Below are 13,399 nucleotides of genomic sequence, written 5' to 3' on the forward strand. Positions count from 1 at the left end.
CCTCCCCCCCGCCCCGAACTCCCCAAAGCTGGCCCTGGCGGGCCCAGGAGGACAGTGAGGTATCTGTGAGGAAGCAGTCAGGCCTGGGACACCTGTCATTCACCTGGAATTCTCAGGGGTGGGCCGGCCTGGGCCTGTAGGTGTCCGGGGGTGACAGAGGGAGAGGAAACCTGGGATTCCAATCTCCGCTCAACTTATCCAAAATAGGTGTATCCTAGCAGAGTGGGAGGGGAGACAGGCCCTGCTGCCAGGAAAGCAGCTTCCAGAGGTTTGGGCCATTAGAAAAGGAGATTCGAGGCCTGACATGCATTGTATAAATACACAAACAGCCTCAGCCAGACATGTGCCAACCACATCTCTTCTGTCCATCTGCCCATTCATCCATCCAAATAGGCTCCGCTGAAGGTTTGGAGAGCAACCCCCCGACTGTGCCCCAAGCCTGGGAAGGGGTGCACCGGATTAGGGGTGCAGAGGGAAGGGGGCGGACTGTTCCAGCTGACACTGCTGGGAGTGGGGCTATCACTGTCTGTCTGTCTGTCTGTCTGTCTCCATTTCATCCTTTCTGGACCACTTGTCAAGGGGGAAGAGCCGAGACCCAGAGAGCCCAGGGCAGAGGGCAGGAAGGGGAGGGGGGGGCTCCTGGAGGCCTGGGAGCAGGTAGAGGGGGATGTGGGAGGAGGGCTGGGAGGGTCCAGCTCATTTATATTCTAGCAAAACAACAAGCACATATTTAAAAATGTGTCAACTAAGCCCCAAATGTGTCAACTCTCTCCACAGTGCCCTCCATCCCCCCACCCTCTCATCACAGCTCCCTCAGAGGCACCCCGCAGCCAGTGTGGGGGAGGGGGGCAGCCAGGTCCGGGAGCAGCCTGGGAGCTGCTGATGCAGGAGGTGCCGCTGACGTCCCTGTCAGGGGGGCCCTGCCCCAAAGAGCCGTGCCTCCTTGAAAACCAACTTTTGCTCTCGTCCAAGACTTGCCCTGAACTGTTCTCACAGCTTAATTTCACCCTGAGCCTGACTTCTTAGGAAGGAAACGGAAGCTTTTCTCTACCACAGGGCTCTGACCAACAGATAAATCCAACGGAAAGATCCACCAGTAAAAGGCATTTCAGTCTTGGGAGAAAAAGGAAATGTTCTCATCATTCACTTTAAAAATTAAGGGCCTGGAACATGACACTATTAAAAATAGAACCCTGAAGTCTGCTGATAATTCAATTTTATATTTTGGTAAGTGTGGACTGAGACAAAAGGAGGGAGAAGAAAGAGACTAGAAAGTGAAAGGGGAAAAAACAGAGGTTCAAGAAACAAAGATTCACAAGTTCCAGGAGAGAGAGAGAGAGAGAGAGAGAGAGAACAAAAGTCCGCTTTGTCCCAGCAATAGCGGAGAAGTGAGATGAACATATGGGAGACACAGATCTCCTTGCGGCTTCATTTCCAGCTCATGACGTTCTGAAGCATTGTGGCTAACTGATCTGAGCCTGTGCGTTTTTTGCAACAGAAGCAAATTGAAAACATTCCCTCTTCGTGGGGCTCCTGTAACTCTGATGTCCTTCCAGGGACGCAGGAGCCATGGCTGTGTAAGGAATTCATGACTTGGCTCAAGGAGAGAAGGCAGAAGCAGGCCAAGGAAAGTCCCTCCCCAGAGAATGCAGCCCCTGAGCCTCCCCGCCCCAGCCCTTGCCCCACCCCCCACCCCCACCCGCAGCCTTCAGCCCCGCCCCGGACCCGCTTCTGGGTGCAGCGCAGGATGAGGAAGGTCTCGATGCTGTGCTCCTTGAGGTAGGCGTTGCGCTCGCCCCCACAGCCTGGCTCCACCTCGTAGTCCCCGTTCAGGTAGTTCAGTGTGGCCTTGGTGATGTGGATGCGTCTACAGGTGCAGATGGAGGCGGGAGAGGAGGGAGAACACGTGAATTCAGAGCTCTAGCTGCCAAGCAGAACCTAGATGCACCGACTCAATCCCGATTCAAAGTGTGGCTCAGAAGCCAACCCCAGTTCGATCCCCACTTGACATCCTGTTTCCCTCCAATGTCATCGAATGGCTCAGGTAGGGTCCGTCCCAGCTGGAGAACCCCTGGCCACACAACCTCACATCTATGGTACATTGTTATAACAACACAACACGTTTTTACTCTGCCAGGAACACAGCCTGCAGTCTCAACTTTGCAAACCTGGCCAGGAGCCAGCAGGGGCTCCTACTGACTACCGACTGTGTCCAAACCCCCACCTGGCATGACTGCCCTTCTTAACACCGGCTTTTCCCATTGGTCCCTCAAAAGCCACCTGCTCTACTTCCATTCCTTGGACGTAATATGTTTTCCTGTCCTGTGTCTGTCCTCGCCCCACCCCTCAGCCTGACACTCTCCCTACCCCACCTTCCTTATCTGTCCAAATCCTGCTCATCATCCCGGCCAGCTCATCCCACCTCCTTTCTGCCCTGGATACCCCAGAATTTATCTGTGGGTCCTCCCTCCTCCAGAGCTCTGTCCTACCTCCCACATCTCACCAGCCACCGCATTCTGTGTAAACAGTTCTGGGTAAAGACCCGGGAAGCTGACCTGACGCTCCCTACCACTTGCCCTGGTGTCGTGTAAGTAAATTGTCAGGTTGAGTAGTTTCTGCTTAAACTCTGCCACCCCCAGGGCTTCAAGTGACTCCATCCTGCCCACTCCAGCCCCGCCCCTCACGACCGTGGCCCTGAGTGAGCCTGGGGGGGAGGCTATGTCGGGGCCCTGCCCACAGCCCTCACTCACCCAGCCTTGCCTCCAGCCTCCATGTGGTTGGCCAGCGTGACGTCGTTAGACCAGACGTCGAACTGCCACTTCCTGAGACCAAGGACACCGCAGTGTACTCGCCCGCTGTGAATTCCCACTCGCATGTTCACGTTCACCCCTGTCACCTCCCGGACCAACCTGGGGATGGAGCAGGGGTGAGGCTGGGAGAGGGTCACGGGCCGGGCACACAGAGTGGGGGTGAGGCTGGAAGGCAGGAGGTCAGGGGATGTGTCAGAAGGTGCAGGGGTCAAAAGTCATTTCTCTCTAGGCCAGTCCAAACCCAGTTTGAGACCCTCCAACCTGCAGGGCGGAGCTGGGCCGCTGGAGTTCAGGAGCTGCGAACTGTGAGGTGCTTCGAACTGTGAGGTGCTGCTTCCTGACTTGGCCACAAGGTGGCGTGACACCTCACACTAAAACCCAGGCCCCCCGCTTCCCCCCACTAAGGCACCAGGAGCCATTGCTACCTTCAGTCCATGACATTGTGTTTCGAAAATGCAAATGAACATTAGTGCCAACTTGAGCCAGATGGGGAAGTTACAGCCAATACATACCCCATTCATATAATGCTCTTGGCTTTATCCACATCGCTGGGCAAGAGAGGAAAGGCGGGCAACTGAGGACATGTGTCTGCTCAGGAAAGAAGGGGAGCCTAGGCAGGGGTAAGGACTAGGTGTCCCCGATGGGCTAGAAGACAGCTCCAGTCCCTGCTACCCAGGGGGTCCCCAATAGACAGGTGGCCATCCAGGGAGTAGGTCAGAGATTGCATCCTCTGTGGGGAAGGGAGTAGGACAGATGCTATCCATCTCCAGGTCTGTGTCGGGGCCCAGGGTCAGGAATTCTGGGGTAAAGTACACAGGATGCACTTTTTAGGGACCTGGACCCTCCCAGTCACCCTGGGGATGAGCCCACTCAGCCAGCTATGGGCCAGCAGTCTGACTTGGCGGGCTGACCACGAGGGCTCCAGCCCACCCCACCAGGGAAGATTTATGTCATCCATCACTTCTCTCGTCCTGGGACCAAGTCTGCAAATAGTTTACTGGAGCCATTCCTCCCATCTGGCCTCTGGCCCCTTGCTTAGGCTGGTGTTAACTCATTCTACCTTTCTGGCTTACCTCCAGGGCCACCTCCTCCATGAAGCCTCTCTAGGTGTTTTCAGTGTAATCAATGGCTGCCTCCTTCACACCTCCCACCACAGTGCACCTCTCTTACCTGGGGGCATGTCTGAGCCCAGGGCATGGAGCCCCAGCCTCTCTCCCTCGACGGACTCCACGCTGCTTCCGGGTGAGGGACCCCCCGGTGAGCCCAGGCCCACAGGGCACTCAGCAAGCACTGCCGAATAGGACTGAGTCAAACTTACTGGACCCAGCCACTTCTGGCCAGCGACTCCGATCTCTGACCTTGCCCCCTGTGGCTTTCCCTCTGCCCCTGCCCAGGCTATGTCTAAAATTCAAAGTTACTAAACCTGGATGCAATCTCTGACCTGCTCCCTGGGTGGCATGTAAGCTTGGCTTGTTCAGGATTTCTAATGACCAGGGGCTCCTTCTATGGCCAACAATGACCAAAAATTGGCCCAAACCCTTTCTGCCATATTCCCAGGATGGATGGATTTTCTTAAATGGGAACACCTGTGTTTGACCCTCCCTGCCTAGGAATATTACCCTGAGGAGCTATTCACCCGTGAGCCCAGCCTTTCTCATCTGGTAGAAAAGGTGGGGCGGGGTCCTACGCCCGCCTGAGTGATGGTGAGGACACGAGGGACCACTGCAGAGCAAGGCCCCCACACGGCACGGCTGCCGGCTTGTCCCCCGCTCCTGCAGAGGGGACCTAGCCCCTCAAAGCCCTCCCTTCCTGCAGGACACGCTCCCTCGGGGAAAAGCCTCCCCAGCTCCTGTGGGTGAAGGGAGCCCAGGCAGAGGCTCAACACCTGCAGGTGCAAACCAACCCACCCATCAGGCCGGGTGGTCCTCAGGAGATGGCTCTGCCCCACTGTTTCTGGACTCCATTGGTCCAACCAGGTGGCCAGTCAGTTATGTGGGCTGTGGGCCAGTCTGTCTACAGATAGGCAGTCTCCCGGGAGATGGACAGACCCCTGAAGAGAGACAGCGCCCTGAGATGGACAGATTCCCTGCAGATGGGCAGTCCTCCTGGAGACGGGCACTTACGAGATGGCCTCGATCATGTCCATGCCCATCTCCACGCAGCAGTGGGCGTGGTCAGCCCTCGCTTCAGGCAGCCCCGAGACGCAGTAATAACAATCCCCCAGGATCTTAATACGTAAACAGTGATTCTCCTGGAAAGCAAATTAGTTTTTAAAATTAAAAATAGCAGGAAAGTGAAGTGGGAGGGAAAGATACGGGAAGCAAACAGATTCACTCCATGCCTGGAATAACTTGCCTTTTAGGGCAGTGAGCACAGACCCAGTCCCCATGAGCGCCCCGTCCTGGGACAGGGACAGGCTTATCAAAAGCCCCGGGGACAGAGGACAGGCTGAGCAGCCCTCGGTGAAGCATTCCAGCCTCCCCAAGCTCGGGAACTCACTTTCAGGGGTCCCCCGCTCCCTGGGTGTCACTTCCACTTTGTCCCAAGGTGGAAGAGTCCTCTCTCTGGAAGCTCCTGGCGGGTGGGGGCGCGGGGGGAGGGACAGGCTGTCTGCAGGCCAGCTGGTATCCAGACTCATTCTCCCATCACTCACCAACCTCACCAGGAAAGTGGCTCTATGGCACCTCATTTGTCCTATTAAGCAAATTCTTCGAGAATCGGGGCAGTGTTACCCGTAGGCCTCAAACCCCTCCCACTGATGGAGGGCTCACTCACAGCATCTCCCACTGAGTGTGTGGCCAGGGCTGATGCAGGGCGTGAGCACACCGCCACCTGCGCCAGTCACCAGTTCCCAACAGCAGGCTCTGCCAGGCAGGGCACACCCTGGTCCCGTGCCCGCCCCTGGGGTTCATCGGATCCTGCCCATGGCACCCTCCCTCAGGCAGCCCAGATCAGGCCCTCCCGCCGGCCCTGGCGGAGGCACTCCGTGCGGCGGGCGCGGGCAGGGTGACTCACCGCAGCCAGCTTGTCGAAGCGGGCAAAGAGCTCGTTGAGGGTCATGACCAGCTCCTGGGCAGTGCACTGGGACGCCAGGCTGGTGAAGCCCTCGATGTCAGCGAACAGGATGCTGGGGAGACAGGCGGAGGAGGACCCCAGTGAGGGAAGACGGGCAGGGGGACGCGGCCAGGGCCACCCTAGGCCTCAGGCCAGCACGAGTCCTGGGGGCTCCGCGTGGCTGCTGGGGAGAGAGCCACGGAGGCCCAGCCTGGGGACCCGAGCATGCGGACGCTCCCTGCTGCCCAGGAAGCAGCTGCAGTCAGTCCTCTCTGGGTTCTAGCTGCTACCCGGGAGGGAAAGGGGGCCCTGAAGGGTATGTCAGCCGGAGTTCACCACGGACCCAGGCCCCCATCCTCATCACCTCTTGGGCCTGCCCCTGCAGGACCCGGAGCCACCCCTCAAGGTGGCTGGGCCTGGGATGGGGCTCAGGACCGAACGGCGGCCTCACGAGGCCTCACTTCATGCACATGGGACTCCAGCCCCGAGCTCTCTGCCCCAAAGAAACCCTCTAAAGGGACGGCCTAGAGGAGGCCCGGGGGAGGTGAAGGCGGGAAAGCCAGGAGGCGTCTCTGGAAGCCCCAGCTCGTCCCCACCAGCTCCTCTGGCCTCACCTACCCCCGCCCCCACCTCGCCCTGGGTGCCCACCAAATGCACCAGCCGGTCCCTACATGGCACACTGCGGAGCTTCTATGTTTCTGAGGCTCGTGTTTCCAAGACTGAAACACCTTCCTTTGTCTCATAACATGACCAGAGGTGAGGACCCAGCGCCAGATGTATAAGGGCCCCTAGAATTTTTTTTCTTGAAATGGGCACACAGACGCAGTGACTCGCACGTGCTGAGCTACTCCCAGGCCGGCATGGGCTCGCTGTGTCCGTCTCACGGAAGAAGCCGGAGACAGCGGCACGGCAGGCTCCCCCAGGCCTGTGCTGCTTCCGCACACCCCAGCCCCGGAGGCTCCAGAACTGAGCCCCGCTCTAAAGGAAGAATGTAGGACTAAACATATGTTGTCACTTTATTCTGAAAACGTGTGGGTGCCTTAAGCATGTCTTTATTCCACCGTCTGACATCTGGGGCCTTGCTCACCCTGGGGAGCCTTCCCTCCGGCAGCCAGTTCCCTGAGTCAGCACCTCCCCTTGGGGTTGGCCCCGCCCCAGTCAGGTTCTCACACCCCGGCCACCAGCCCCGGCCTGAACCACCCAGGGACAGGTGCCAGACACCGGGCAGTCCTAAGCCCACTTACCCCGTCTCACCTGTTCCTTCCCACAGGGAAGGCTTTTGCCCACATTTCCCGCTCATTCTGCCTCCTGCCCAACCCCGGTGCTTCCCTGCCTGGCCCCCAGGACATGGTGTGCCCTCAGCCCTAGGGAACTGTAACAAACTATCTTCGATGGAAATCGTCTCCCGGGCTCACCACACCTGGATACGAATGAAACCTACATTTAAAAACAGTTGGAATGGGGGGGGAGGGCGGGGACTATGTAATACTTTCAACAATAATTATTTAAAACAAAACAAAAACAGTTGGACGCTGTTCTAAGCACTTTACATGAACTCATCTAAGCTTCTTTTTCAGGCGAAAAAACGAAGGCCCAGAGAGGTTGAGTCACCTACCCAAGGCCACACAGGCAACCTGGCTCCACAGTCCAGGAGTTGGACCAATAAACAGTACGCCGTCTGATGGCCTACAGTCGTCTTAAGGGAATAAAGACATCTGTGAGTGGTCTGGCATTATGTACGTGGCAGAGGGAGGCGAGGGGCACATGGGCTGTTGTAGGTGGGCACACACTCAGAGGCTGCTTGACAGCTCCCGAGGGGCAGTGGACACAGGGAGTGCCCCCTGGGGCTACAGCCAGGCTGTCACCTCCCAGCGCAAGCACGGGAGGGCAGCCCCAGGTGCCGAGCCCAGTGCTGTTTCCTGGCATCCAGGGTCCTCTTGCCACTCAGATCCCAGCCTGGATCAGCAAAGACAACAGCAGGAGGAAAGTCAAAGAGAGTGGGGAAACGGGGGGGACACGACGAGAGACGAGACAAGTGAGGGGAAAGAGAGAAAGTGGGGAGCAGGAGGAGCAGAGGGGAGACACTGTCTCTTCAGGCCACAGGACTCTGGACGTCAGACAGCTGCTCGGGGAGCGGGCAGCCACGTGCAGAGTGCTCAGAGATGAAAGGGAGTCGGGATCAGCACCACGCTTTGATGCCTGGTGTCTGACATGCAGACAGGCTCAGCGCCGGCCCAGGGAGTCTCCGGGCTTGCAGCACGCTGGCGGGAAAGGAGCGAGTGAGGGAAGCTAAGGGCTCCGGGTCCTGCTCTGGCTTCCTAACCAAGTGCAGACCCCATCCTGGCCCACCTGCCACTTCCCGAGCTCCGTCTCTCAGGCAGCGGCCCCACTCCATCCAGGGGGCGGGAAAAGGTCTCTCCTCGAGTGTGAAAAGCACCCTCACATCGCTGTTCTGGACATTCTTCTTTGACTCAGGACATCAAAGCAAGTCGGGGTCAAAATTGGCTGCTTCGGAGTCAAGGAGCACGGTCAGCTGACCTCACGATTTCGAATGCACAGCCAGTGATGCCAGGCCCAGTGGCTGTTCCCCTCTGGGTCCAAGGCTGGTGAGACCCCATAATAGGAAGGAAAAACATCCCTGGGCTTGGCAGAGGCAAGGTAAGAAGAAAGAAAGGGAAGGAATCGCCTGGGAAGCATGAGGCAGATGTGTGTGAACCAGGGGCACCTACCCAAACTCACCTAAGTCACTCAAGGCAGACAGGGGTCTGTCTGCCAGGCATGGACACGGCCAGGCCTGGGCCATCCTCCTTCCCCACACGTGCCCTCACTGGGCCACAGGGAGCACTTGCCCTGCTAGACCCGTGATCCTTAGGCCTGGGGCCTGTCAGAACCACCTGGGAGCTTCCATAAGGAGAGGTCTCAGAGAGCCCCCCCCCCCCCCCCCCTCCCCCGCCAAGATGCTAACTTGCTTGGCCTGGGGTGGGGTTCTGCTACTGAGTGTTTTTGTTCTGCTTTATTTTAAGCTTCCCTGCTGATTCCAAGAGGCAGCCAGGGTTGAGAAGCCTGTACTAGTTCAAATATCACCCTCCCAAGGCGGCTTCCACCACCCTATTTAACTCCACAGCCCCTCCCACATGTCTCTCTCCCTTCCCTGCTCGGCCTTCCCCTTGCGCTTTTCACCATTTAATATACTCTTTATATTACTGTGGTGGTTACTTATCATTATGCTCCTGTCTGTCTCTTCTATTAGGAAGTGAACTCCTTAAGGGAGGGAGTTTGGTCAATTTCATGAACTGCTATATCCCAGCCCCACACCACGTCCGGCACAGAGTAAATGCTCAATAAAACGTGCAATGGACTGACCGAATAAATGAGGAGAGGTCATGTCTACTTGCCTTCTGCTCTATCTGTCCCCACCCCAACCACCACATATACATCTAGCACTATACCCAGCACACAGTAGGTGCCTGTATTCATTTCCTAGGGCTGCTGCAACAAAGTACCACAAACTGGGGGGGGGGGGGGGGGGGGGGGGGGGGGGCGGTGCTTAAAATAACAGAAATATATTCTCTCACAGTTCTGGAGCCAGAAGTGTGAAACCAAGGTGTCAGCAGGGCCATGCTCCCTCTGGGATTCTGGGTACAAGCCTTCCTTCTGCTGTCTGGTGGTTGCTGTCAACCCCTGGCCCACAGCTGCTCCAAGCTCATCCCTGCCTGCGTCCTCGCGTGGAATCCTTCCTGTATATCTGTCTTCACAGGGCAGGCTCCTCTTCAGATCAGGACACCAGTCGTTTGGATGAAGCGCCCACCCTCCTCCAGCCGGACCCCTCTTAACCTGATTTCATCTACAAAGGTTCTACTTCCAAATAGGGTCACACTCACAGATACCAGGGATCTCAACATACCTTTTAGAGGGACAAAATTCAGCCAGCAAGTGTCTAATATATACTGGCTGAATAGAAGAGAATAGTCACAGTTTCAAAGCAACGAAGCGGCAGAACCAGCAGCTCTAGTAGCCCTTCCTTCTTCTCCCCGGGCCTCTGAGAGCCCCAAGCCTGCCATCTGAGACACGCACCTGCAGAGCCCGGGGCCCGGCGCCCACAGGTGCTCCAGGAGATACCGGACACAGGGGTGTGTGTGGGCCTCCTGGAATCTACTCTTCCAAGGCCCCTCCGGGACCTTCAGCAGCTGCTGAGGAATCGGGGAGGGCAGGCTGCTACAGCTCCTGCTGTCAGGAGGTAGGACAGAGCAAGCAGCCAGCCGGGCGGAGGGGGCTCAAATCAGGGCTTCTACCCCACATGGCAGCGTCAACAAGGCCTCAGAGACCCCAACCCCAAGCCCTGCGGCCTCTCCCACACGTTTGTGGAAACACTGCCTCCTCCACATCCCCCCACCCCCCTCGGAGTCACACTCCCCTGCCATGGGAGGCGGGGGGAGGATTCTGATCGGTGACTGTCACTTTGGGAGGCTCCTGCTGGACGAGGGTTAGCCAAGGCAGACTGTTCACTGGCCAGCGTCCCTGCTCTGCTCCTTGGTCATTCTGAAGGCCGTTTTACAAGCAGCCTGGGTCCAGACGTGCCGTGAGGTGCTAATTCATCGATTAGCTCCCACTTGAGAGCTCATGTTGGCAATGTGAGCAGAAGCCGGGCAGGCCCACTCTGCTGTGCGTGCCTCCCTAATTGCCTGCCATCCGTCACTCGCGGCCCCTGCTTTCCACTCCAGAGGCAGGAGCGGGCAGGCGCCCGGCCCAATGACCACAATGGGCCCTTCAGCCATCTGTCACTGCCTCAGCCCAGCTTCACCACGTGCGTTCTCGGTGAGGCACATGTCCTCACTGATGCTCCCTCTGGCTGCCAACGGGCCCTGTGACGAGATGACGCTGTCACATCCGGCAGCATCTGAACACCCAGGAGCTGAGTTCGCCTAGTGGTCTGGGCAGCCGACATCGCGAGGACCTGCCCCTCTGACCTCCTGCATTTCTCGGCATTGCTCAGGGGGGGTACTCAAGAAATGCCAAGAGGCCTGGCTGGTGTGGCTCAGTGGTTGAGCATCGACCTATGAACCAGGGGGTCACGGTTCTAGTCTCAGTCAGGGCACATGCCCGGGTTGTGGATTCGATCCCCAGTGTGGGGTGTGCAGGAGGCAGCTGATCAATGATTCTCTCTCATCATTGATGCTTCCATCTCTCCTTCTCCCTTCCTCTCTGAAATCAATCATATATATATTGCAAAATGAAGGACTTTCTGGAGATGGGTGGTGGTGATGGCTGCACAACAATGTGAATGTAAAAGTGGTTAAAATTGTAAATGTTAAGTTATGTGTATTTTACCACAAGTAAAATAATTAATTAATTAGAAAAGACCCAACCCCAGAGGCTTCCCCAACGGGGCCAGCTGGGTGGTGTGGCCGCTATTCCCACGGCACCAGCGTGGCCCTACCCGACTGTGAGGGCTGGATGCTCCCTCAGGGGTGAGCACGGTGTCTCCCATCTACTCCTAGTCCTGCCTGGCACACAGTAGCAGCTCAGCAAATGTCGTGGAATGAATGAGATAATAACATAAAGACCACTCCTGTCCATCACTGGTGGGGTGTGGAATTCAGAATACTTAATATCAGGCTGGAGACAGGAGTGCTCGGAGTGTATGGACCACTCCTCACACGGTCGGCTGGCCAAGGACATCTTCCCTCTCTGCCCACAGGGTGCACACTCCACTCATGGGTATCTGAGCACCGCTGACACTGTCGGGAGGTCATTATAATTCAGAACACAAGGTAGCTGGGCCAGACGCCAGCGCGACCTGGGGATGGCAGCCAAGTCCTTGAAGGAGACGGGAGAGGAGATAATAACCTTACAAGGGGGGGTGGGGGGAGGGTTGCGAGAGACTGTGGAGAGAGGGGGAGGGAGAGGGAAGGAGTGAGGGCAGGGCAGCCCTCCTAGCCTTTGCTACATCCTTGCGGTATAGGGGTGGGTGTTACTCATTTTCACATCTGGGCCAATAGTCCCTCTGCTAGGCCCCTGGCTCCAGCCCCCCATGGCTCCTGGGCCCCCGAGAATGAGCCTCTGGTTCAAGCCAGTGAGGCCAGATGCCCACACTCCATCCCAGGTCCATACAGAGGAGCCAGGGAGGAACGAGTTTGTTCAGCAGGACCAGCGCCCCCTGGAGGAGGAGCTGCTCCTGAACAATCTCTGGCTGTCCCACCACCTATGACCTTTAAAACCTTAGGGGTCGTATGAGGACAGGCCAATCAGGTGCGGGGCCATCCTCATTTAGTAGAGACCCCATGGAAGGGGGAACCCTTCAGTACCCCCTCAGCCTTCCCAACCCTTGACATCTTTGGGCACTGGCTTACCTGACCTTGATGTTGCCTGAGAGCCTGCCCCACGTCCACAGGGCAGACAGGCTGCAGCCACCTCCTGGGACAGGGGCCAGAGAGGGGCTTTACACACTAGACTTCCTGTCCCTCCCAGCACTCCTGCAAGGAGCCCCAGGGCCCCAGCTAACGGATTCTGCCCCTTTGTGACGTTTATCACAGTGTAACAGGATAACTGAGCAGTGCGCTGTGTAACTTCTACACCCTTGGAGAATGGAGGCCTACCCACACCTCATGTGACACATTCCCGATTTACTAGCTAATCTGTTGTTGAGCACGTGTCTTTCCGAACAGAAGGTGAGCTTCCCAGTGTCAGACACAGTGTCCCCTTCACCCCTTGTCCTGAGCTAAGTGTCTGTGAGGCCACCCAAGGGAGGCAGAGGTAAAATATCCGCTGACCAAGGAGTGCGTGGCCACCAATGCTCCCATATTACAGGTGAGGAAACGGAGGCTCAATAAGGTGACTTGCCCGAGTTCCCAGCGCTACGGAGGGGGGAAGAAAGGGGAGGGACCCAGTCTGCTCAGCACAGACACGCATCTTGCTCCACAGCAGGGACCTCTTGGTAAGGGTGCCCTGGTGTCACCTGGGCTCTGGCTGTGCCTGTACATTTATTGTGACCATGGGGACACACCTCTTCCCCATGGGGTGCTTCTCTGGCTGGCCTGTTCCTCCAACCCCAATGTCCCTCCTCCAAGGCAGAGCACTGGGAGCCCCAGCCCAGAGCAACCTTTGCTTGCATGTGCCGGAGGCTCTCGTCCCAGGAATGGGGACAGCACAGCCCACCTCTGACCCTGGCACTGCCGGCCCCAGGAGGAGCAGATATCTGGGGGAAAGATGGGGATAGGCAAGAGGGATCTCAAACCCCAGGTCTAACGTCCCAGCAATGGGCCTCCGTCCCAGCTGATATGTCCAGCGGGGAAGGGGTGGTGGTGGTTGAAATGTCTCCATCTGTCCTCACACATCGGACAGGAGAGGATCTGTGAGGCTCCTGGTGTTGCCTGGCCTCCGGCTGCCTCAGCCCTTAGCCAGTGGTGGCAGCTCAGCATCAAAGGTCCGACAAGCTGCTGGCAGTCCCAGGACAGCTGTTCTTCCAGGGTGGGGGGGAGGAGGCAAGGGTTTGGGGCCACAAAGAGTGGTGGCGCCTGTCTGTCACCCTTCCCTGC

The 13,399-nt window shown here is 57.5% G+C and overlaps 1 protein-coding gene across 1 annotated transcript in view; it reads right to left on the reverse strand.

The window, feature by feature from the left end:
* Positions 1 to 13,399, reverse strand: part of ADCY5 (adenylate cyclase 5) — a 146,703-nt gene that overhangs the window by 36,987 nt on the left and 96,317 nt on the right. Inside the window, exons 4-7 of the mRNA XM_070406349.1 lie at positions 5,826 to 5,937; positions 4,934 to 5,061; positions 2,751 to 2,909; positions 1,726 to 1,867 (exon numbers count right to left, since the gene is read on the reverse strand). Coding sequence (XP_070262450.1) covers positions 1,726 to 1,867; positions 2,751 to 2,909; positions 4,934 to 5,061; positions 5,826 to 5,937 — 541 coding nt within the window. The remainder of the gene's footprint in view (positions 1 to 1,725; positions 1,868 to 2,750; positions 2,910 to 4,933; positions 5,062 to 5,825; positions 5,938 to 13,399) is intronic.

Source organism: Myotis yumanensis, unplaced genomic scaffold, assembly GCF_028538775.1.
Source record: "Myotis yumanensis isolate MYYU_CA2020_CCGP unplaced genomic scaffold, mMyoYum1.0.hap1 SCAF_2, whole genome shotgun sequence".
Classification (NCBI taxonomy): domain Eukaryota; kingdom Metazoa; phylum Chordata; class Mammalia; order Chiroptera; family Vespertilionidae; genus Myotis; species Myotis yumanensis.